Raw genomic sequence first — 26,225 nt, 5'->3', positions numbered from 1 at the left:
TGAATAACTCCTTAGTATCGTCAAATATCCAGTCAGTGTTCAAATGATCTCAGAAATGTGTGTTTTACATTTTGTTCCAAATCAAGATCTGGATGCAATCTATGCACCTTTGTTAGCAGATGTGTCTCTTAAGTTTCTCATAACCCGGAAGTCTTCTTCCTGTGTACGGTTGCACTTTCACTCTTTCGCTCCCTTGCAACTTATCACTTGAGGAAATCAGATCGTCTTTTTTCTAGAGTTCCCAGTCTGGATTTAGCTAACTGCATCGCTGTGATTACATATTCCTCTGTTCCTGTATTTCTTATGATTTAATGATTCGACAGAACTGTACCATAGCCATCTGTGGCTGTTGAGCACTTGAAATTGAGTTTGAACTGAAACTGTTTGACTTGAGATGTGTAATTACACTTGTGGCTCATATATTTCTATTGGACCACGCTAGAGGTTTGATCACATTAAGATCAGGATTTTCTGGCTCAAGTATATCATAGACCTGGTACTACATTCAAGAGGACTAATCGGTTGTCTCCTTTAGTGATTTTAGCAGCCATTGTTATTCAAGACCTAGACTCACTTATTTGGATTTGCAAAAGACTGACAGTTTAATTGTGCCCTTCTTTCTTAACTTCAGCTGGAATATTAAAAGGAGAAGCATCATCACCTCATCAACTATTTGATTACACAGAACCAGAATTTGTATAGGAAAGGCAAAAAATAAACACATGATTTTATTTACTAGTATTCAGAATAATGAGTTGCATCCTCTAAAAGTTACTAGTAAATTTTGTTTTTAAGTGTCATTATGAATTCGGATCTAAGTGGATTTTTCTTTCAACCCATTGTTATTATTTTTTATTGATTGCTTCATGTTTGGCCAGTGGGAGCCTCTAACTCCAATCCTGAGTTCCCACTCAATCCCAGTATCCTGTTCCAAGTTTACCTTATAGGTGTAGCCTATACTGGGCTTCCCAGGTGGTGATAGTGGTAAAGATACCGCCTGCCAATGAAAGAGACATAAGAGATGTGGATTTGATCCCTTGATTGGGAAGATCTGGAGGAGGAGTGGCAGCCCACTCCAGTATTCTTCCCCGGAGAATCCCATGGACAGAGGAGCCTGGTGGGCTACAGTCCAGTCCATAGGGTTGCAAAGAGCTGGACACGACTGAAGCAACCTGCCACACAGCACAACTTAGCATGCAGCATATAGCCTATATTCTCTATGTATTGGACATAAATAAATGAAAATTAAAATCCTTCAAAGACTAACCAGAAATGTGTTGATTCATCATGTCCTATATACAAGAAATTTATTTATCTTGACAAATTAACAGGAGACACTAGATTTGTGAGAAACTCTAATAAGAACATTTAAGAAATTAGATAAGTACAGGGAAGACTGGAAAATGAAAGAGATTAGTTGTATGTTAAATACTAAGAGTGTTCAGTGGGAGTGCCTGAGTTTATGACGTCAAAGAATTTGCTATAGCCAACCAGTTTAATCACTCTAAAGCCATTCATGCTCCCATGTCCACGTGATTTTTGTGCAAGGATTATTGAGAAGCTTAGCTGGGATTATACCATCTGTTGTAGCAATTTACTTCTATAAATTTTGTCCTCAGAGAAGCTATCTTGGGAATTACAAGGTAAGTGCAAAGTATGTCTTATTCCATTCAAATAAGAATAATATATAGAAGGAGTGTGAATCCTGTGAAGTATTATCTGTGACATAATTTAGGGAGAGATTACATGAAGCATGTAACAACTAAATTTAAAAAAAAAAATTACTTATAACCAGCTATTCCCACATAATTAACTGTTTACTTTTGGGTGTACCCATTAGTAGTTTCTGATTTGCCACACCTGACTATCCATGAAGAATTTGTTTCCAATGAAGGTTCCATTTTCCTTTTGGAATAAGCTGGGTTTTTCATAGTCTCTGAAGCCAAGATTGAAGTCTTAGAGGCAACTGGACTTAAAATAGGTAACTATGAAGAGCAGCAGTTACTTTTCAACTTCATTAACTTATTCTTGTCAGAAGCTGGTTACCAGGATTTGAATGGTGTTCTTGGGAAATTATTATTTACCATTTTCCAGGTACAATGTTAAGTGCTAGAGACATAAAAAGGGGACAAACAGATAGGATTCCTGCCTTCCTGCAATTAGTCTAGAGTAGAGAAGTTTAATGATTATACAAGATAATTGTAGTCAGTTGTAATTGTGATATGCACTATAAAGAAACAGTATTAAGTCACAAATTTATATTTTTCATTGTTCAAATTTTTTTAAGTGCCTGTTGAGGCTCAGATAATTTGCTAAGTACAGGGGCTATAATGGTGAGCAAAATACCAAATACTCCCGAACGAGTACAGGCTTTAAAGGAGATAGATAATCATCCAACAATTAAAAAGTGGGCCAAGTGCTTTGAAGGAGAGCTCTGGTTCCCCTCTCTTCCCCCCCCCACCCCCAAACCCAGTGTTCTGTAATGCTTTTAGGTGAAATAATACAAAATATCTATGTGTCACATAGAGTAAGAACTATCATTCAGTTTATGTATGTATTTACTAAGTTACAAAGTCAAATGAATTTCATTCCATGGGTCACAGTAGGAAAAAAACCTTGAAAGCCACTGTACTAGTGGGACCAAGTAAAGTTTGGGGGTTAGGGAAAGCTTTTTGGGGGACATGATGTTCCAGCAGAGCTCCGAAGAATTAACTAGTGGGAAGAGACAGTGGGGCTGAGAGGGCAATGCAGCTGAAGGCCAGCATGGTGAGAATAAGACTGCAAGTGAGAGAGTAGGGGCCAGACACTGCAAGGCACTGGAATTCCTTGTCAGGAGTCTGATTTTATTCTGAGAGTAGAGGTTAGCCATTGAAGGCTTTTAAACATCAGAATGGCTTGAAATGATCAATTTGATCCCAGTGTGTGTAATAGAATGATGAGGCATGAGAAGATACATGGACACCAGTTGTCCAAGTGAGAGAGGAAGGGGGCTCGGATTCCAACAGCAGCAGTGGAGGTAGCATGAAATGGCTAGATTCCAGAGATTTAGGAAAGAGAATCTGGTGGGAATTTGAGATGGGTGGTGGTGAAGGGGAAGAAAGTGTTGGGGATGAGTCCCAAGCTTTTGTGTGTATCTTAGACATTCCTTGAGATAAGGAATCCTGGAGGAAGAGGAGCAGTTTGGGGGAGGGGAACATCAGAGTTTACCTTGGGTATGTCGAGTTTGAGGCACCCTTGAGACATTATGGAGGAGAGGCCTTGTAGGCAGTTGCATTTTTAAGTTTGATCTTAGAAGGGCCTAACTGGAGAATTTCATGTGTGAGTACTGGCACATAGATTTGTGGGCAAGGATGAAGTCATTTTGAGAGTATGGTGGAGACCTATAATACCAATATCATTGCTGGGGCTCCAAGTAGATTAATTACTACTACAATCCCTATCACCCAGCCCCTAGCCCCAGGCTCAGAAACAGCCACGTGGGCCCAGACCCATGAACTGAGGTTAGAAAGGTCCTGGGTTATGCAGTTTGTCAGAGCATGCACAGACTGGCTTTCCTATTATCCCCCTTTCCCCACCCTAACCCCACCTCTTCAGATCCCTTCAGGGCTTTCTCCACTGCTTACTGAATGGTGTTAGCACTCAGTTCAAGTTCAGCACCCTCCCCAGCTCTACCTCAGTGCACCCCTTCAGTCTTACTGCAGACTGCTTCTCAACACAAACCATGTACTTGACTCAAGCAGCTTGTCTCACTCTGCCCTGCCCCTGCTCCCTGGCTTAAGCTGTTTTCTCCCTGGAGTTATGTTCTCTCTCTACCTCACCTTCTCCCTGCTCCACAGGCTTTTCTCCCACCCTCCAGGGTCCAGATCAAGTCCTGTCTTCCCTGAAGTTTCCCGAAGTTTCCTGAACCCCCATAAAGACTGGAATACTCCCCTTCCTCTGAAGAATGTCATCACTTAATGACCTGTGCCTCTTATTTTGTATTTAGCAGAGTGACTGTCATTTTAGAATATGGTCTAACTAGATCATGTCTTACATTGTAGTCCTGGCTGCTCTTAAAATGTGCTTCCAGAATCCTCAAACTCTTAAAGAACTCCAGAAGCAGGTATAATGCTGAGAATATCATTAGGATACAGATGTTGGAGTGGAGGGAAGGAAGCAGGAGGGGGGCTCTATATTTGCTCATTGGATGCGCAGTTCACACTTGTGTCTCACTGAACTGTGGTCCTTCCACATAGCTAAAAATTCTAACGATGGCCAAAAATGTAAACGATAAATCTGAGACTGCCAAAACTTCCTCACTTTTATGTGTCCCCTACAACTCCTTATATCTCAAAGGTCCCCTGTAGGAAGAGTTGATGGGGTAGATTACTTAGTGATCACACTGGAAGCTGTCTGATCCTATAGTATGAAGACTCACTCCCAATATGCTGGGAGACTGTTTCCCAACATGGGGTGGAGAAACCTTCAAGCCTTCCGTACAGTAAGACAATGACAAGAGAGGGCAGACAGCAGAAATGAGGGAATTAAAGGATTTGCCCATCTGGCCCCTTTGACCTCTATGCCCTCAGATTATCCACTCTTCCTCTTCACCGGATGTTCTCCTCTGTGTGTGGGGATGACCCCAGTGACCCAGAACAGCAGGACTTCGAAACCATCCTGATAGGGATGATGTATTGAGCCAGAGGTACTCCCTGGTAAACCCTGATTGTAAAATTCCCGTGGTTAGGAGCCTAGATTTAAGTGTATATTATAGGCAGTCATGAAACTGAATTCTGTATGTATGAAGTTTGCTTTTTTTAATGTAACTGCATTTAGTGTGGTCCAAAATATGTAAAAAAGCAAATCCCTGGCTGTTGAATTATTAAACTGATACTGCACTTGATCTTAACCAAATGGTTCAGTGGCTATGTGTGAATTCTTAATTTTTAGATCAGCTTAGCAGATATTGTTGACTAATATTAACTGACTTTCTCATCAACAGTGCATGAGAGTTCCAGATGTTCCACAACATCAACACTTGATATTGTCAGGCTTTTTAAAATTTTAACTCCTCCTCTGTGTGTGTGTGTATGTGTGTGTAGTGATATCTCATTGTTTCATTTTGGAGTTCCCTGAGGGCTAATGAGGTTAAACAACTTCCTGTTTATTGGCTATTTTGATGTCCTCTTTTGTGATGTACCTGTTAAAAAATCTTGCCTACTTTGGGATCTTTTTCTTATTGATTTGTAGAAACTTTTTGCATATTTTGGATATGAGTCCTTTGTCAGATATGTGTACTACAAATATCTTCTTCCTCTATGTGATTTGCTTTTTCACTCTCTTAATGGAATGTCGTGATGAGTGGAAGTTCTTAGCTTTAATGTAACCCAATTTATCAGTATTTCCTTTATGGTTAGTCTTTTTGTAACATTTTACAAAATGTTTGCCTTTTTCTGAGGTCATAAATATATTCTCCTATTTTATTTTCAAGTTTTTTTCTTAACCTTTCACATTTAGGTTTACAGCCTACCTGAAACTGATTTTGGTTTATGAGGTAGAGGTCAAGATTTTTTTTAGAGAATATCCAATTGATCCAGAACCATTTCTTTGAAAGATCTTCATTTTCCTACTGCTCTGCAGGGCCAATTTTGTCATAAATCAAGGATCTGTATATGTGTGAATCTGCTTCTAAACTATCTTTTCTATTCTGTTGGTCTCTTTGTAAACTCTCAATATCACACTGTATTAATTGCTTTACAGCATGACATACTCTTCCTTTGGATTTTCTAGGTGTAAATATGTCATCTTGAAATAGTTTTCTATTTCTAGAAGTAGTTTTCTTTCTTTCCAATCCTAATACTTTTTTTCCCCCTCTCTTTTTTGCACAGGCTAGTACCTCCAGGGCAGTGTTGAACAGAAGAGATGAAGGGGACATCTTTATTTCATTTCCAATATTGGGGAAATCTTTTACTATTTCACCATTAAGTGGGATGTTTGTTTTAGATGTTTTAGAGACATTCTTTGTTAGGTTAATGAAATTCCCTTCTATTCTTCAGTTGCCAAATAGAGTTAGTTTATTGTTTCTTAAAATCATGAATGGATATTGATTTTATCAAGTGCTTTTTCCACATCATAATTATACACTTTTAAATTTTTATTCTATTCATATTTATCTTTATTTCCCCTGAATGAGAGACAGGTCTCTCATTCCTGAAATTAAACTCAACCTGGAACTGTTGTACTTTTTCTATCCATAATTATTTTTGGTAAGATTTTTGCATTTATGTTCATGAAATATCTGCCTCTCATTTTCTTGTCAGGTTTGGTTTTAAGGCGATGCTGAAATCAAAACAAGTTAGGACATATTCCTTTTCTCCCCCTTTTCGGAAGAGTTTGTGTAGTTTGATAGCTCTTTCTTCCCCATTGGGGTGAATACTCTTGATGAAATCCTTTAGAATTAGTGTTGTAGACCACATTTTGGGAAACAGTGGTCTAGAGAGCAAGACTTAAACATGAAATTATCAATTGCTGTCAGTTTGAAGGCTCTTGGTTTTATTCATTTTTCCTCCCTTATGCAGCACAAGTCACTTCACCGTTCCCTTCCTGGCTGTGTGGGGCTCGGCCAAGTCACCACACAGGAGAGCAGTGAGCCATCTGAGGCCTGGGCCTGGTCCTCAGGGACTTGCTCTTTCCAGCCCTGCTCAGCCATCTCCACACGCCTCTGACAGAATGAATGCCCTGGATGATGTCCCCTTCAAGGTGCCCAAGGGCTTTGTGATAGACACAGAGCCCCTCCCTGGGCCAGATCTCAGTGTTCCAGACTGCAGGGAACTTCTGCTGGGCTCTATGGTAAGTGCATCTCTCTGTCTGTCTTCTCATCCCTCGGTCTGATGCTGAGCCTCAGGAGGCCCCTTGTTCCTTGATTTTAAATGGCAGCCACTCCTGTTCTGATATATTCTAGAAAGTGTGAAAATAATGCAAGAGGAAAAGATATTCCATGCAGAAGTCTAGAGATTGGATATGGGGCTATTTAGTGCATCTTAAGTTTAGAATGACCAGAAGGTTGCCTGTATGGAGTTACTGAGAGTCCTAGCAAGGATACTCCAACTCCAATTCCTCTCTTCTCTATCAGCCTACTGCCAAGTCTAAAATTCCACTGTTAGAATCCCTCCACTGGGCTAAGATGCTATCTTGAGACTAAAATGCAGACAGTTACACAGGACACATTAGAATGGATTACTATTCCACAGACCCAAAGTACACCTATCCATGGGGCACCTATGAAGCACCCCTTGCCCCATGGCTCACACACTGGGGTATGCCCTCAGTGTATATGGTGGTATCACATACCCTCAGGATAAACATGATTATTTAACTTCCAAGTGAGTCAAATTTATTTGAAGATTTAGGAGGAAACCTATTGCATTTGTATTATAACACAGATATATAATGAGGTAGAAGGCAAAATCCACATGAATTTTAAAAAATGAAAAAGAAGGATTGCAAACAGCTGTGGAGCTGGTGGTGGATCTCTTGGGACTGAGTCCTTGGGATCTTGTGTGCTCATTCAGTACTGTCTGAGGGCTACTTGGAGAAGGCAATGGCACCCCACTCCAGTACTCTTGCCTGGAAAATCCTGTGGATGGAGGAGCCTTGTAGGCTACAGTCCATGGGGTCGCTAAGAGTCGGACACGACTGAGCGATTTCACTTTCACTTTCATGCATTGGAGAAGGAAATGGCAATTCACTCCAGTGTTCTTGCCTGGAGAATCCCAGGGACGAGGGAGCCTGGTGGGCTGCCGTCTATGGGGTTGCACAGAGTCAGACACGACTGAAGTGACTTAGCAGCAGCAGCAGCAGTGGTCTACTTGGTAGGAAAATTTGAGGATCTAGTTCAGCTCACACTCACTTTTCACATGAGGAACCTGAGGCTCAGAGAAGGGAAATGATCTGTCCAAAGATAGTGGCAGTGATGGGACTAATTCCCAGGTCCTGGGCTTCCCCATGGTCCAGTGGTTAAGAATCTGACTTGCAATGCAAGGGAAACTGGTTGGATCCCTGGTCCAGGAAGAGCCCATATGCCATGGGGCAACTAAGCCTGTGATCCACGATTACTGAGCACCTGTGCAGCAACCACTGAAGTGTGTGCACCCGAGAGCCTGTGCTCCGCAATAAGAGAAGCCACCACAATGAGCAGCCTGCACACCACAACTAGAGAGTAGCCCCACTTGCTGCCACTAGAGAAACCCTGCTCATAGCAACGAAGACCCAGCACAGACAAAAATAAATAAATGCATTCATTTTAAAAATTAAGTAAAAAATAAAACCTAGATCTTGATTGCAGATCATTTCATGATAGCTCAGAGAAGGATTGGAAAGTGAGAGACATCAGACACATAATGTTCGAGGGCAAAAAAATACAGGGTTATGGGAAGTTAGGTGCAAAGAAACCAGTCCAGGAAGGAGAGGCCTGGAGAGGGTCAGGTAGAGAGGCTTGGGCAGCTTGGAGGCGTAGGAGCAGGAGACTTCATCTGCAGTCCCTGCCTGTGCACTTTAGTTCCTCAGGACCCAGAAGTGAAATAAGCTTTGTAAAGCCCCGAGTACAGCATTGAGGGGCCCCCTCTTGGTGCGGCAGGAGCTCTTGCTTTCGCCAGAGAACCTGTGCTGTGGGCCCTCACTCTGGCAGTAGGGCCTGTATTGCTGGGAAAAGGAAATTGCTTTACTAAGCTCCAGTGGAGGTAGACAGACTAGCGTAACTATTCCCTCTCTGCTAAGCCGGGAGGAGGCTATTCTGAAAGTCACTTCTCCTAGAAGCAGAAATAGGTACCCTTCTGCCAAGTCTATGTCTTGTGTCCCTGCCCACGTGTTGGCCCTGGCCCTGCCTCCTGTTCTCAGGGTGGGCACTCCACACCCACTCTTTTACTGCTGTGGCCAGCTATCAAATAGAGAAGCATGGGACTCCATGTATGATTTATAGCCTCTCCTGGTCAGTCTTCCAAGTTTACTGGGCTTTATTCCCAGTGTTTGGAACTTGAAACACATTTTCCCATAGCAACAATGTTATAGATAGTGGTTAGATTACCAGATGAATCTGTAGCAGCCTAAAAAAGAAAAAAAAAAATACCTTCCATTCATGGAGCACCTGCTCTGTACCAGGGCCAGGCTACATGCTCTTCAAAGATTTACTCTTCTCTCTCATTCTTATGACCCTTGTAGCAGGTGGGTGTTCCCTCTCCATGGCACAGGAAACCAAATTTCCCACCCGTGTGACCAACAGGGCCATGTGGCTGTGAGTGGCACAGCCAGGATTCCAACATAAGTGTGTCAGCCCCTAAAGCCCACGTCCACCTCCTGCACCTACTGCTTTCCTGTGGAGCCTCAGCAAGTCTGTGTTTTGTTGTTTTATCATAGTTTTCCTTTAATTAGAATTGATTTCCTTTTGTGTTAAATTCTTTTGGAAGAATATATATATATGTACAGAGCAAGGGTCAACAAACATTTTCTGTAAAGGGCCAGACAGTAAAAAGCAGCAATCACTCCACACTACTGCTGTAGGGAGAAAGGGCCGTAGACATTACAGAAAGGAGTGAGTGAGTACGGCTGTGTTCCATTCACACTTTATTTAAAAAACAAGGTTGGAGCTCAGCTTGACTCCCAGGCAGTTTGCCTGTCTTAAGAGAGTAAAAAGCCTTCCATTGACCCTTCCTTATCTGTCCTGTCCCCACCTGCTCTGGTAACTTCTGTTACTTGTATTTTAAAATGTATTCTTCTGTAGATTCTTATCTGTGTACATACAAGCAAATACAGCTATTCCCTCGTTTTTCACACCAAAGGTACCATTTTCTATACATTATTCTTCTTGATTTTTTTCACTTAACATATTTGAAGACTTTCCATATCAATATACAAAATGCTTCTTCAGTTAGTTTTTCACTGCACGGTAGTGTATTATATAGGTATATTGTACTTTACTGAATGAATCCCCTCTTGATGGACACTTACGTTCTTCCCAGTCTTTTGTCATTACAAGCAATGCTGCAGAGAAAGACTATATGCAGATGTCCTTTTGAAATAAATCATATTGCCAAATTGCTCTCCATAAGGGTTATACTGTTTTACATCCAACCAGCACCCTACAAGGGCGTCCCAGGTGGCACTGCTAGTGGTTAGGAACCCACCTGCCAATGCAGGAGACATAAGAGATGCAGGTTTGATCCCTGGGTCAGGAAGATCCCCTGGAGATTTTGCATGGCAAGCTATTCCAGTGTTCTTGCCTGGAGGATCCCATCGACAGAGGAGCCGGGTGGGCTGTGGCCCAGAGGGTCACAAAGAGTTGGACACAACTGAAATGACTTTAGCATGCACAGCACTCTACAAATGGGCTTGTACCTTAGCTGCAATCCTCAACAAAGGAGTCATCAGATGTTGCATCTTTGCTGAGGGATAGGCAAATGGTATCTCAGTATAGTTTTATTTTCCTTTCTCTTATTGTGAGTGAGATTGAGCAGCTTTTCATGTGTTTAAGAGCCACCTGTAGTTCCTTTTCTGTGGATGGTTCATATCTTTTTGTTTCTGTCCCTGCTGGGCTGTTGGTCTTTTCTTACCTGTTTCTAGGCACTCCTATGTCTGTGCTATCAGTGCTGTTTTCCCGCTAGTTTGTTACTTGCCTTTGACCTTGCTTATGGGGTGTATTTGCCGTGCAGCTTTTCACTTGTGCCTGTGTGTACTTCCTTTCTTTTTTCTTTTTTTTTACATTTTGTATGATTTTTTATTTTTTTAATTTTTTTGTTTTTTTAAAAAAATAAATTTATTTATTTTAATTGGAGGTTAATTACTTTACAATATTGTATTGGTTCATGTGTGTACTTCCACAGCTTCTCAATTTCAATTCAGAGTGAGCAATGTTTTCCCTACTTGAGATTATAAAGGATTTCTCTCCTCTTTTCTGCTGGTACTTTTATAGTTTCATTTCAAACAACTGAATCTTTGATCCTTTTGGAATTTCCCCTTGTGTATGATGTGAGAATGGATCCAACTTTATTTTCTTTCCACTAACACCATTTATTGACCAGTCCCTCTTTTTTCGCATTGCTTGAGATACCACCTTATTATCTACTAAAGTCCCACAGATAACATCCATTTCTGGACCTTTTGTTCTTTGCCTTTAGGCTCTCTGTGCAGTACCTTACCTTAAATTATTGAGGTTTTATAATATATATTAGAGGCTGGTAGGGCCTGTCCCCTTTATTTCTCTTTTTGTCCCCAGAGGTTTTTAGGCTATTCTTTTTTTGGGGTGTGTGTTGGTGGGGGGTTGTACTGGGTCTTCGTTGCTGTATAGATTTTTCTCTAGTTGCCGTGGCAGGCTTCTCATTGCAGCGGCTCCTCTTGCTGCAGAGCACAGGCTCTAGGGTGTGCAGGCTTCAGGGGGTGCGGCCTGTGGGCTCAGTAGTTGTGGTGCACAGGCCTAGTTCCTCCATCGCACGTGGGATCTTCCTGGACCAGGAATCGAACCTGTGTCTCCTGCATTGGCAGGTGGAGTCTTTACCACTGAGTCACCATGGAAGCCCTTGGCTATTGCTTGTTTACTTTTCATATGAACTTTAGAATCATCTTGCTTAGGTTCCACAAGTCGCAAGTGCTGGTATTTTTACTGGGTCTTTGGATCCTTTTATCCCCTAAGTTCCAGTGTCTGTTTCATTATCTCTCAGTCTCTTTCCCTCTATGATGGTCTCCTCAGCTCTGAAGTGGTCTTTTCACCGCCTCTGTCTTTCCCAACTCATTCATTTTGCTTCAGTCTCTTTTTCTAATCATTTATTCTGTACACTTTTACAAATATCCCCTCAGAGCCAGAACTGCCCTGGGCCCCAAGAACACAGAGAAATAAGATACACTCCCTGACTTCAGTTGGGGAACCACAGTTAGAACAGCTAAGTTCTGTTCCTCTCCCCAACTTAGGGTCATGTCAGGAGTGGGGTGAGGGGAGAGGCTGTTCCCGTCTGCCTTTCTGCCTCCCACATCCACCCCACGCCCCTACTCCGCCAGGCTTACCTGGCCATCACAGAGCACTGAAGTTGCCTTTTAAGAATATTTATATTTTTTAATGGAGTTTTATATTTCCAGTTCTTAATTTTAATAGTAGTTAACAGGAATATTTTATTTTTGCTTCACATAAACTCTCAATTTAAATTATTTATGTGGGCTCCACATTTATTTTTTAGGTGGCTTGATCAGTCAGATGGACAGGAATCCCAGCTCATCTACTCACCACTGATCTGACCTTGAGCAAACTAGATTTCCGGGGCCTCTGGAAATGGGAATAACATTAGGACCAACTAAGTAGAGTTCAGAAAAAAAAAAAAGAATGATTTTTACATTTCCTGGGCCCCCAAGTAAGCTGGAAGGCAGCACATGGGGTGGGGGCAAGTACTACTCCATGCAGAGGTTTGTGTGTCTGGGCCAGCCTCCAAGGCCAGCTGCTCAGTGGCAAATGGTGCTGAGCTCAAGTGAAAGCTTCTTGGTGAAGGAAAAGTTTTGTAGAAATTAAAAAAAATTTTTTTGGCTGCACTGGGTCTTTGTTGGGTTGTGTGTGGGCTATTTGCTGCATGCACGGGCTCTCTAGTGGGGCAGGCTCTGCAGCCTGCGGGCTCAGTGTTGCGGGTGCCCTGGCTTCTCTAGTTGTGGTGAAGAGGCTGAGTTGCCCCCACTGGCATGTGGGATCCTACTTCTCCCACCAGGGATCTAACCCTCATCCCCTGCACTGGAAGGCAGATTCTCAATCTTTGGACCACCAGAGAAGTCCCCTGGAGAAATTGCTTAGGCCACTGTTGTTCAATTATATGCTGAATGGGAAAGGGACTTAGACTTTTCATTCTATTAACCTATTCCTCACGTTGTCCTGTCTACAGAGTTTGCTATTAAATTGTTATTGACAGCCATCCACTCCAATGCTAGCTAAAACCGAGGGTGAGGGTGGCCTGCGATGATGCCTGGGGCTTAGAATCAGAAGCTGTCTAGGTCTGGAGAGTGTACGGTTGAACAGGTTCTCCCGGGGCCAGGAGGTAGGGGTGTGCCCCCAGACCCTGGTTTGCCTGGCGGAGCCTCCCCTGGCCTTGTATCCGCAGCACGACTTCAGCCTGGAGAGAAGGACACTCTTCTGGGTGGAGGCTGTCATCCGGGGACCCTGCCCAGTCCAATGTGATGGTCCAGGGGCAGCTTCCGCCCCTCCGGCCTGGCTCTTGCTGGCCAGCCCCGAGCAAGGGCTGGAACCCGTTCCTGCCGCAGTTGAAGATCCGGAGGCCGGATCCCAGGAGCAGCCTGAGGAGGAGGAGGAAGAAGAGGAGGAGGAGGAGGAGGACCAGGATGAGGAAGCAGCCTCCTCTGCCATGGAGGAAGACCCGGAGCCCTGCAGCCCCCAGCCCAGCTCCGCGGCGAGCCCCGGCCTGGGCCAACACCGGTGCTCGCTGGACATGCTGCGCGGCGTGAGGTCGGAGCTGGCTGGGGCTAGGCGGCGGCTCTCCGAGGGCAAGCTTGCCTCCCACCCCCGCAGCCTCCTGCACCGCCTCCGCCACCGAGCTCTGAGCCTCTGCCCTGCGCCGCCCCTGGGCCCAGCGCCTCCCCCCCGCAATGCTCCCACGCAGAACCCGCAGTCCCCTGTTTCCGAGGCCTCTCTCCCCAGCACCCGCACGCCCCCCTTGGGCCCCAAGACGTCGCTCCCCAGCACCTTCACGCTGCCCCCGCGGCCTTCCACGGCCGGCGCCATGCCCCCGCTGCGGAGCCACAAGCCCACAGTTGCGGTAAGGAACCTGTCCCCTTGGCCAAGGCCACAACTCAGCAGCGAAGCCCCCACATCTGGTGCCCTGTCTGGTTGGACACTCCTCCCTACCAGCTCTCACCTGGCCCTGTACCACGCAGTCCTTCCTGCAGCCCTGTGCCTAGAGTATTCCCTGCTTCGAGGTCCCCTTCCTCGTTTCTCGCTGTGTCTCCTTTGCTTCTATAAGGGCACCTGTTAGGATAATTGTAATTACCCAGGATCTGTCTCTTCCAGTGGAATATGACATCTCTTAGGGCAGTGATTGGATTGCATTTGTTTCCAGAGCACCCAGAGCACACTTGGCCCACAGGGGGAGCTCAGTGAATGTCCCTTGAATCAATCAATGTGGCTCAGATCTAGGGCTTCCCACTGTTCAAGGATTGGGTGAGTTCAATCAAGGAATATTCACAGCGCAGTTCCTTCTTGCAAGAGACTGGATTGGAAGAGACAAAGTCTAAAGCAGGCAACGAGGAGTTTGGCGAGGAAGTGTGAGACAGGCAGCACTGCCCAGTGGGAGGGATCAGGTACTGAGGGAGAAGTGAAGGCTGCTGCAGGCTGGGACGGCTTCAGGACAAAGGATGTGCACCAAGAACTGGGAGCAGATGTGAACGTGCAGTGAACGTACAGACTGTAGCCCGGGGCCTCCCAGGTGGTGCTAGTGGTAAAGAACACGCCTGAGATGTAAGAGACATGGGTTCTATCCCTGGTTTGGGAAGATTCCCCTGGAGGAGGGCATAGCAATATGATACCCGCTCCAGTATTCTTGCCTGGAGAATCCCATGGACAGAGGAGCCTGGCGGACTACAGTTCATAGGGTCGCAAAGAGTTGGACACCACTTAGCATGCATGCGTGCACGGACTGTAGCCTGCCAGTCTCCTCTGTCCCTGGGTTTAATCCCAACAGGAATATTGGAGTGGGTTGCCATTTCCTCCTCCAGGGGATCTTCCTGACCCAAGGATCAAATCTGAATCTCCTGAGGTTCCTGAATTGGCAGGAACATTCTTCATCACTGAGCCACCTGGAAGCCCTTCCAAGGATTTGTGTACAGTTTTATGCATATGTTTATGCTCCTGTGTCTTTTTCCTTTAAGTAATCTACATTGTATAAGTGTCAGACTCCATAAAATCTAGGTCTGGAACAGATGTGTTAGGTTAGATTAGTAGCAGGAGATGACATTTAGGCACAGCTTTCTGCCCCTGAGCAATTCCACAGTCAGGCCAGGAGATGCAACTGAATAAGGCCAAGGTGAAAGTAAGTCCAAAAGACAGACTCAAAGTCTGGCTTTTCCCACTCAATGCTGTGTGAGCTTAGGCAAGTCACTGAACTGCTCTGAGCCATCCCTTCTCTACCTGTAAAGCAACCCTGCACACAGTTATTTACAGCAAACAGAGAAGAGGCTATATAAACAGTACAGGCAACACCCACATCACGGGCTAGATGCTGATGCTAGGAGGGCTCTCCCCTGATCCCAGTTAAATTTAACTCTAGCAACAACCCTGTAGCAGGGTGGGGGAGAGATGGGGGCAGATGGGACAGATATTCTGTAGAGGAGGAAACTGGGGCAGAGAGCATCTTTTTCAAGGTCACAAGGGTAGACTCAAATCCTAAGACTTGCATGGTTTTCACTCTAGGAGTAAAGAGTAGATCCTAAGGTGACGTCATGGCAGGGAAACCGCCGAGAAGATGAGGACATGTAGGGAATTCACATGTCACATGCACTCTGCTCCTGGAGCCAGGGCAGCCCCTAGGCTTTCCTGCTGGAGGAGGGGACAGGGTTAGCAGTTGGATGCTTCTTCATGGGGAACGGGCCAGGGATGATGCCAGCCAAACCTATTGAAATGCCTTCAAGCCACCCTCCTTAGTCCAAGGTCTCTGTGGGTTTCTCCATCACCACAGCTGTACCCAGTTTCTCTCCTGCTCCTTGCCTAGCCAACCTTCAGTCCAGCCAGACTCAAGAAGGAAGTTCTGGCTAGAAAGCTCAGTCCTGCTCCCCTGCCCCCTAAGGTGTGGGGTCAAGAACCCTGCGTTGATTCTGAGTAGGGTACAGGTCCCAAAAGTGTGTTGTTTGCCAGGTCACTTGCCAGCTTCTCTGAACCTTGACTTCAGTAAAAAATAGAATGAGCCTATCGTATTTCTCTCGCAGGCTTGTTCTAAGCAGTAAATATTATCATCTACTGGCAGTTTCTGTATGCCAAACCCTTTGCTAGTCACTTTTCTCACCTTGTCTTATTTAAGCCTTGTAACAATCCTGTGAGGTATCTGGTATGATTGCATCCATTTTACACATGAATAAACTGGCTTCCCTGGTGGCTCAGTGGTAAAGAATCCACCTGCAATGCAGGAGACTCAGGTTCGGTCCCTGGGTTAGGAAGATCCCTCAGAGAAGTAAATGGCAACCCATTCCAGTATTCTTGCCTGTGAACTCTCATGGACAGAGGAGCTTGGTGGGCTTCAGTCTATGGGGTCGCAAAGAGTTGGATATGACTTAGCAACTAAACAACCACCTGAGTAAACAGTAGAAAGCTGGGATTTGAACCCAGGTCTGCAGCACTCCAAGATCCTAACAATATTAGCCCCTGTGCTCTGTAGCGAAGGCGCCTTTAAAAATGTCTTGCCCAGCCGGGTGTCACCTCCAGTGGTAAGTGACACTTGCAGCTTGTCTGTGTTTCAGTCCCTCAGCCCGTACACCTGCCTGCCACCTCCTGGACAGGTGCCCCAGCCTCGTGCTGCCCACAGATCGCAACCTGATTCTGCTGACTTGCTGTCTGCCCTGAGCCAGGAGGAGCAAGACCTCATCGGGCCAGTGGTTGCCCTGGGGTACCCCCTGCACAGGGCCATTGTGGCTCTGCAGAAGACAGGGCGGCAGAGCCTGAGCCAGGTGAGTGGGGGACCCAGAGCTGGGGGGCTGTGGAACTGGAGTCGGGTCAGTGGCCACATCGTTTTTATCTTCAACTTGAAGTTATTTTGTGTTTTTCTTCGGAGGCAGAATTTCAGCTTCGAATTAATTATTGGGGGTTTTAATCAGTTTTCTAGATCCTAAGGCTACCATCTCCATGGGAGTTTAGCAAGACTCCCCATGCCTACTTGTGGAGTCTCAATATTCTACTCCTGTCCAAGTCTCTGCCCCAAAAGTAAGACTGAAGCTTTGGAAAGTCACAAACCTTTCCAGAGCTGCCCAATAACACTTTCTGCAACAAGAGAGATGTTTTATTCCTGTGTTGTCCAATATAGTAAACACTAGCTATATGTGGTTACTTGAATGTGGCTAGTATGACTGAAAATTGTTATTAATTATAATTAAATGAAATACAAAATTAAATAGCCACATACAGCTACCATATTGGATGGCAGAGCTCTGACCACTTCCCTCAACAGTTAATCTACACCCATATCTATCGCGCTCTCTTTCCATCTACCCATCCATCAATCTAGGCATAAGTATTTGCTGGACGCTTCCTTGGTGTTTAGATGCAGCTAGGAGCTATGGGGAAGCCAGTGTTGTGGGCTGGGTTTCCAGACTCCAGTGGGGTTTGGCATATGGAGATTTATTAAGGAGACCCTTGGGAACAACTTCTGGGGAAGGGAGAGGACAGAAGCAGGGATGGGTAGGGGGAGAGGTTGAACTTTATAGACCCAGTGACAGCCGACCCCATAGCTCTGAAGCATATATGGCCCTTTGGAGTTGTCCTAATTGGGGATGAGATGGTCAGGCCTTCATACCTCTGCCTTAATGAGTCACCAGAGGTAGAAAGACGGTGACTTGAGAGAAATGATCTCTGCAGCTACAGCAGCCCCTGAAGGGACAGATAGCTGATGGTTTCTACCACCGCTACCACCATCTGCAATAAGACCTTAAAGGAAGGTGTATCTGGAAGGGGTATCTCAGAGTCTACCACACCAGGTTCCATTTTTAAGTCCTCTACTCCTATTGGAAGAAGAGTGGACACCAGTAATAACAAGGATAGGTAGCACCCCAAGCTGCTCTAATATTTGGGAGCAAGTCTTGACCACCCCCCCATACAAGCTAAGAATATGAGAACACCTGCAGGAGAGTGAGAACCCCTGAACTGCCAAAAGAGAGGTGTGGTGAGAAGATGCCTGGGAGCAGAAGGAACAGGAAAGATTCAGGGGTGTTTCAATTATCTATTGCCGTGTGACAGTCACCCCAACACTTAGTGGCTTAATACTACAACCATGTGTTCGCTCATGAGTCTCTGGGTTGCCAGTGTGGGTGGAGTCTGCAAGGAAGTTCTTTTGCAGGTCTCACCTAGGGTCTCTCATGTGGCTATAGTCTAGTGACCCAGCTAGAGCTGAATAGTCTAGGATGACCTTGATCACAATCCAGTGGTTGGTGAAACTTGTCAGCTGGACCACTTATCTCCAGCAAGCTAGCCCACGTGTTTCAAAGAGTACAGGAGTGGAAGATGCAAAGTCTCTTGAGGTTGAAATTATTGTCACTTCTGCCTTATACTGTTGGCCAAAGCATGTCATAGACCAGATCATATTAAAAGGGTAGAAAAATAGACTCTACCTCTTGATGGGAAAAGCTGCAAAGAAGAGTATGACTGTTCTTAATCTACCATGGGGAGGTTTCAGTAATTGAGAAAGGCTTCATGAAGGTATAAAGCCTTGAGCTGGAGTTTAAGGATGGATAAGGCCTGAATTTGAAGAAAGGAGAAGGGTGATCTTCCAGGCAGGAGGAACAGTATCAGCTGAGAGGCAGAGGCAGGAAGGACTTGGGAAGCCCTGATTCAACAGTCTCACTGAATATATGACATGGGCTGGTGGGAGATAGGACAGGAAGGGGAATAGAGGGAGGATTAAGGGTGCCTTGAAGGCTGGCCTGAGAGTTTTCTCAAAGACCCCACAGCAGAAGGGAGGCATGAAAGGACTGTGAGCAAGGGCAGGAGGTGGGCCCCTGCCCACAATCCTTTCATGCCTTCTCCCAGCTGAATGTTGCATCCCTTTTTGCGTTGTTTTCTACGCACCAGGGTTATTTGTGGTTGGAAAGCTGAGCCACAGATATTGAATGGCATATATTTCTTTCTCCTGTCTCTGTCCCACCACCATCAGAGGACTTGGAGACCCTTTCCCTAGTCACTGATGGTGGCCATATGTTGAGTCCCTGAGGTCTGGAGCTGCCTGCTCCTGGGTGAGAGAGTGATGGAGGGAGAGTGGCTCAAACAGGAGCCTGATCAGGATGTGCTGCTGCAGGTTGAGGAGGTGGGAAGGCACTGGGTCCTCTTTCCCACCCTCTCCTGCTCCCGCTCTACTCGGTTCATCAGTCCTAGAGGAAAGCTTTCAACATGGTGAGCCCCATATATGGTGGCTAACATGATGGAGGAGATGCCAGGGGTGGTGCTGATATTTACCGAGCACCTCTGTGCCAGTCCCTCAATCTGAGAGTGTTCATTTAGGTCTTCTCATTTCTGCAAGGTTGCTTTTACTGTTCCCACTTTGCAGATGAGGAAACTGAGGTTGGGGAGGTTCACATAATTAGTCAGTGGTGGCACCAGGGTGGATGCCAGGCTGGTGTGGTTCTGAATTTTGTTACACTGTGCTTTTCTCTCATTCTCTGTATGAAAATCTTCCAGGGCAGCACCTTAGGTTGATCTGAGATTTAGGAGTAAATTTAAAGTTGCCTCCACTTTCAGCTGCGGCTGAAAAGCCAGGACCTTGGCCAAGAAGCAGTCCAGAAGCACTGTGAGGGGCCAGGGCCATGGTGGGGACTCTGACATGCCTCCCCAACTCCTCCAGACCCTGTGACAAGGCTGAGGTCCCAGGTCATCACTGTGGGGACCTGAAGATTAACTGGGGGCAGCACAGGGCACTGGCCTCCCTGTGCGTGGGCTGGAAGAATCTCACTGCATCAGGAACACTGTTTCCAGACATTGACTGACCACCTGCCTGGTGGGCCTTCTCCTAGTGAGGATTCAGGGGCCAGGCTCTAAGGTGTGGGCCTGAGGGCCATTGGATGACTTTATCTTGATCTCCCGGACCACGTTAGTGTTCCTCTCTGTTCTGTGAAGTTCCACCATTAACTGAACATCTCTTTTGGGTTCACAGCCCTTCTCCCCATGAAAGACAAATACTACAGTAAATCGTCTTTGGTCAGAGATGAACAGCAGATGGTCCAGGAGGGTGGGCATCCGGTGATGGAGACACGGCACTTGGAAAAACCAGGGAGAGAGGACGAAATACAAAACCTAAGCTTTGTCCATCACTCCTTCCTTCCTGCCCCAGGATTCGTGTGCCCACTGACTGCCTGCAGGACAGGCATGGGTAGCGCTTTTGAGGGTCCATTGGCCAGACCCAGGCTTACCCTTAGACTCTAGACACATCATGGCCCCTCTCTGAGCCTCATTTTCCCCATTCACAGATGGAGGAGAATTTGTTTATGACCAGTGCCTGCTGGGGTTCCCATCCTGGGGTCTGAAGGTGACATCCTCACCCACCCTGGAGCCTGAGCTAGGCCTAGTTACTGACCAAGCAGCAGAATCCTTACAAATGCAGATTCTCGGAACCTACTCTGCAGGGTCAGTAGATCTGGAGTGGGCCCAGGGGCCTGTCATTTTAAAAGATCTGCAGATGGTTCTGATACGCAGCCTGGCTTGGGTCTACTGGGTTGGACTGAGTCAGAGACCCTTAACCTTGGCTGCACACAAGAATCACCTGGAGAGCTGTAAAAATCCCAGTGCCAGGCTTCCCCGCTACCAGTCATATCAGGGCCTCTGGACGTGACCATCATCAGCAGGATATGGGTAGTGATACAGAGACACCAGTGTTTTGTTGCTATTGTTTTGTTTTGTTAACTTTTTGTTTTGTTTTGGAGTATAGCTGATTAACAATGTTGTGATAGTTTCAGCTGGATGGCAAAAGGACTCGGTGGTACATATACATGTATCCATTCTCCCACCTAGTCCCCTCCCATCCAGGCTGCCACCTAACACTGAGCAGAATTCCATGTGCTACACAGTAGGTTATTGTTGGTTATCTGTTTTAAATATGTCAGTATGAGCATCCTCAGACTCCCTAACTATTCCTTCCTCCATGCTTCTGCCCCTCTAGTAATTGTAAGTTCGTACTCTCAGACTGAGTCTGTTTTGTGAGTAAGTTCCTTTGTTATCATCTTTGTTTCAGATTTCACGTATAAGGGATGTCATAGGATGTTTCTCCTTCTCTCTCTAACTTACTTCACAGTGTGAGCATCTCTAGTTCCATCCGTGGCGCTGCAGATGGCATTATTTCATTCTTTTTAATGGCCGAGTAATATTCTATTGTATATAAGTACCATATCTTCTTTATCCATTCCTCTGTCAGTGGACATTTAGGTTGCTTTCATGTCTTGGCTATTGTAAACAGTGCTGCAATGAACATTGGAGGGCATGTATCCTTTTTGACCACGTTTTTCTCTGGATATATGCCCAAGAATGGGATTGCAGGGTCATGTGGTAGCTCTATTTTTAGTTTTTTAAGGAATCTCCATACTGTTCTCCACAGTGTCTCTACCAATTTACATTCCCACCAACAGTGTAGGAGGGTTACCTTCTCCACACCCTCTCCAGAATTTATTGTTGAGGCACCGTAGTTTTAAAGCTCCCAGGTAGCTACAGTCGGCACTGAGGCTGAGAACTCTTGTTGTAGATGAATAGACCTTCGGAAACTCTGTCTACTTGCAAGCCAGCTCAAAGTTCCTCCTCTAGTGGCGGGGGCAGGCACTCCATGGACAAGGCACTGGCCAAGAAGTCAGGTGGTCTGGGCCCTAGTCCTGGGACCCTGGTCCACCCTGCCTGGACCTCAGTTCCCTCAACTGTGCCAGGAGAGCTGAGTTGGTTGGTTTTCAAAATGTGCCCAGAGCAAGGTTCCTGGGGTGAGGGCCCCCGCTCTGGGCTCCCTCTACCACTTGCCCCCAGTTCTCCCAGAGCAACTGCAAACTCCCCCTGTTACTGCTGAAGCCCCCTGGTGCTTGGGCAGTTCACAGGCTGGAACAGTCTGAAAGCCATTAGTCTCTGTGGTCTGTTTTCTGCTCTGTTCCGAAGGTCTGCAGAAATCCGACTTGCTTCTCTTCCACTCGTACCCGTACTTTAATCGTCTGGAGCCTTCGTTTGGCACCAATTCCCTGTAAATCCTGCTTTGATTTGCCTGGCACTCGTGTTTTCCTGTATCTGGTTTATCTCCCCCAAGGAGCTATGAGCTCCCGGAAGGTAGTTCTTAATTTAGTTTATAAACACAGCTTACGTTTATTGAGCTCCTTCTGCCTGCCTGCTGTGGTGGAGGCTGGGACCTGGTGGTGTCCTCCTGTGGGACAAAAACTTGGTGGATGAGAAAGCTGAGAAACATACTAGGCAGTTACAGAGCTGTAGGTGCAGGGAAGCCTTGAGTGCTGTGGAGACACCTGGTGGAGACGGAGGTGGGAGTAGGGGTAGGGAGAGCCTGCCCAGGGCAGAGGAGCGAGGCTGGCCTTGGCCTTGGAGCCGGATGGGCAGGAGTCTAGGGGTGCCGAGGGAAGCAGCCAAGGGTGCTGACAGAGTGAGCAGGTCTTTGAAAGTGGGGTTGGAAGGCAGAACTTTATCCTGAGGGCAAAAGCAGCCCCTGGTGAATAAGCAGGGAGTGGCTGGAAGAGGTGCTCGGCCCTGTGGGCCCCTTGGCTGTCCCCTCCCCTTCCAGCCTTGGCTCAACACTGCTCTGGGGTGGGGCCCGTGGAGTCCTGGATCGCAAAGATACTGTGTCTGGAGTGGGGGTGGGGGTGCACGGAGTGGGTGGAAAAGGAGGCACTCTCATACAGGTGGGTGCTCACCAGGGAGGGTGAGCAGGCTGGGTGGATGTTGGGTAGACACCTGTGTTTGAGGCCTGGCCTGTTCCCCACTTAGGTTCTGGGAATACCTTGACCCACCCCGGCATCTCTCTTCCTGGACTCCAGCCCCCAGCTTGGACAGCTGGTGAGGCTTTGCTGTCCACCTGTCCCAGGGGAGGCCTCTGACCCTCTTCCGCTGGCTCATGGATCTCTGGGCCCATGCTGTGTATGGCTGGTTGCCCAGTCAGCCTGGGCCTGAGCTCAGCCCTCCTGAGGCCCTTGGGTGCCTCCTCCACTGCACCTGCTGTCCTGGGCATTGCTCTTACTGTCCTTCCCTCTGTGCCCCTTCCTGCCCAGTTTCTCAGCTACCTTAGCGCCTGTGACCGGCTGCTGCGACAGGGCTACGAGGAGGGGCTGGTGGATGAGGCCATGGAGATGTTCCAGTTCTCCGAGAGCCAGGTCAGCAGAGCCTCTTGCCCGGGCCCCAGCGAGGGGTGGGTGGGGCACCCATGCAGGCCTGGCGTGCAGGGGCCGACCAGCACCAGAGACCACCTGGGGGCCTCAGGAGACAGCCTGCTTGCTGAGCCCCGGGGAGAAGGAGACAGCCTAGGGAGCTGAGACATGGAGAAGCCAAGAGGACCCAAGGGGAAGGGGTGGGGAGGAAACAGGGAGCAGAGCTTTGTGCCAACTCGCTTCAGTTGTGTCCGACTCTGTGTGACCCCATGGACTGCAGCCCGCCAGGCTCATCTGTCTATGAGATTCTCCAGGCAAGAATACTGGAGTGGGTTGCCATGCACTCCTCCAGGGGATCTTCCCACCCCAGGGACTGAACCTGCATCTCTTGCCTCTCTTGCTTTGGCAGGAGGGTTCTTTACCACTAATACCACCTGGGTAGAGCTTTATAGCTGAATCAACACAGCAAATATTGACTGGCTCCTCTTTGTCAGACACCCAGACAGGAGCCAGGCAGGTAGCACGATGATGCCTGAACTCTCTTCAGGGAGTTTGCCACTTATATGGAAACCCAGAAGGCTTGAGGTTGTGGCCCTAGTTAGGAGGACATTCTGAGTGCCCAGTGAATGTGACCTGTCCAGAGTCGGCAGTTGGTCAAGGCAGAGCAGACTTCCCGGAGACTGTGGGAGGGATGATGGGGTGGGAGGGATGCTGAGGGGTGGGGGGAGAGGCAGGGAAGTTTTGAAGTTTTGAGCAGTGGGGTCAGAGGAGGCAGGCAGAGGCCGTGCTGTGTGAGGGTTTGGGTCCTGGACAGCGACCCTGTGCTGTGCATCCTCTGGGCACCAGTGTGCAGCCTTCTCTTCCTGCCCCAGTGCAGGGCATGAGCACAGGGAATCAGGAGGGAGTGGGAGAGGGGAAGTAGAGCCAAGACAGAGAGCCAGCAGCCGGGCTGGGACCTCCTTCCTTGACACAGGAAGTGAGGTTTGAGCCCATGTCACCTCCTGTCATTGAGATGCAGGAGGACCATAGGTGCTGGCCAGGTTCAGGCTCACGTGGCCTGTGGGGTCACGGCTTTCTGGGGGTATGTAGAGTGGGTACTTGGGAGGGGACTGCCCAGGCCAGAGGCCCAGCCTCCCAGCGGCCCCCATGCCCTCTCTGCCTCCTCTTCCTCAGGCAGGGGAGTTCCTGCGCCTCTCGGAGCAGTTCAGCGACATGGGCTTCCAGCAGGACCGCATCAAGGAAGTGCTGCTGGTCCATGGCAACCGCCGTGAGCAAGCCCTGGAGGAGCTGGTGGCCTGTGCCCAGTGACCCCCAGGGCACCTAGTAGTGTCTGTGCACCCTGGTCCTGACCCAGACCTGGCAGTCCATCCTGACTGTATCGAGAGGACTGCGTGAGAATAACAAAGCAGGGCACGCTTGTAAAAATGCACACGATGCCGAGAGTGGGAGTAAATACTGTAGAGAAGGCAAAACTTTCCCTCTGAGAACTTCAGAGGGGCTCGTTAACAAAAAGACAGATTAACAAGAGAAAAATCAAAATGTATTAATGCAGGTGGCACGCATCGTGCCCAAGAAACTTCAGTGAAAAGTAACCCAGGATAGCAGTTTAGAACTCTGGCTGGGGAAGATCCCCTGGAGAAGGGAAAGGCTGCCTACTCCAGTATTCTGGCCTGGAGAATTCCATGGACTGTATAGTCCATGGGGTTGCAAAGAGTTGGACACGATTAAGTGACTTTCACTTTATATAGCATTTTCAACAAACAACAATACATTTGTAGAGAAATGACAGGACAAAGGAAAACAGTTTCAGGCTTCCAAGGGTGGCAAACTGCAGGGAGGGAACTAATGGAGTAAGATTTATTTGCAAGTTCCCTGGTGCACTGCTGGGCTGACAAGAATCTGTCTCCAGAAAAGAATGTATATCCTGCCTCAAGGCAGAAAAGAGGGGAAGGGAAGAGAGAACTTTTCTTGCATTTTCTGCTTAATTGCCTGCAGCTCAGTTATGTCAAGGGTTTCCCAGATGGCTTAGTGGTAAAGAGTCCACCTGACAGTGCAGGAGGCGCAGGAGACACAGGTTCCATCCCTGGGTTGGGAAGACCCCCTGGAAAAGGAAATGGCAACCTGCTCCAGTATTCTTATCTGGAGAATTCCTGTGGACAGAGGAGACTGGTGGGCTACAGTCTGTGGGGCCACGAAGAGTTGGATGCAACTGAGCAGAATTATGTCAAAAAGGCATATTTTGGGATGACAGTCCAGTTTCCTTCAGTATCAGAAGCAGCAGCTTATAGAGGTGAAAGTGGTTCCTTGTGAGGAGGGCCAGATGGGGTGCATGGGTGATGAACTGCGTGTTTTCATATAAGCCTGTAAAATGATCTGTATTTGATTCTTTGAACTATGGGCATTAGTAACTTTAAGAAAATTAAAACAAATAAATGTTGTGTAGTTCTTTGGGTCCTGGTTTCTGGTCTTGGTGTGGAAAGGATATCTAACTGTGGGTGAGAGGACCTAATTCTGGTTTTGGTTCTGCTGATGACTGGCTCAAGGCCTGTTTGGGCTTAAGTTTCCCCAGGGAAAGTGGAGTGACTGGACCTGACTGCTATCCATAAAAGTGCCCTGGGGAGTTTGTTTAAATGTCCAAAGCCCCGCTCCTGGATAATCTGATTCAGAAAGTCCATCTTGGCAGCCCGCAGGAATCTGTTTTGTTTTTATAAGAAGCTCTCTGGAGAGTCTTTCATTTTCCTTTTTATTTTTTAAATCGCTGTTTTGATTATATTGTTGACCCTCTTCATTCATTTCCCCCCTCTCCCATCCCCTACCTCTGGCAACCACTATCTGTTCTTTGTATCTGTGATCTTGTTTTTGTTTGGTAGTCCATGTATAAGAAAGATCATACAGTATTTGTCTTTCTGTGTCTGATTTGTTCTACGTAGCACAACGCCCTCAAGGCCCTTCCATGTTCTCACAAATGGCAAGATCTCATTCTTCCTTATGGCTGAATAATATCCATGGTATACACCCCAGAGTCTCTTTACCCACGCACCCGTCAGTAGGCACTTAGGCGGTTGCCGTTGTCTTGGTGGTTTCTAATAATATGGCAGTGAACCTTTGGGGTGCAGATATACCTTTTCAAGTTAGTGTTTTCGTTTTCTTCAGATAATATCCAGAAGTGGAATTGCTGGCTCATAAGG

The 26,225-nt window shown here is 47.0% G+C and overlaps 1 protein-coding gene across 1 annotated transcript; it reads left to right on the top strand.

Annotated features, from left to right (window-relative positions):
* The first annotated feature begins 6,600 nt into the window (after nucleotides 1-6,600).
* On the top strand, nucleotides 6,601-25,489 carry UBAP1L (ubiquitin associated protein 1 like). Its single transcript, XM_042252044.2, has 5 exons — nucleotides 6,601-6,828; nucleotides 13,101-13,772; nucleotides 16,462-16,668; nucleotides 22,942-23,043; nucleotides 24,211-25,489. The coding sequence occupies exons 1-5, from the start codon at nucleotides 6,709-6,711 to the stop codon at nucleotides 24,343-24,345; spliced, it is 1,236 nt and encodes a 411-aa protein (XP_042107978.1). The 5' UTR covers nucleotides 6,601-6,708; the 3' UTR covers nucleotides 24,346-25,489.
* The last annotated feature ends 736 nt before the right edge of the window (nucleotides 25,490-26,225 follow it).

This window comes from Ovis aries, chromosome 7 (assembly GCF_016772045.2).
Source record: "Ovis aries strain OAR_USU_Benz2616 breed Rambouillet chromosome 7, ARS-UI_Ramb_v3.0, whole genome shotgun sequence".
In the NCBI taxonomy this organism is placed as follows: Eukaryota; Metazoa; Chordata; class Mammalia; order Artiodactyla; family Bovidae; genus Ovis; species Ovis aries.
Note: the sequence above shows the minus strand (reverse complement) of the source record. Positions and strands in the feature narration are given on the sequence as shown.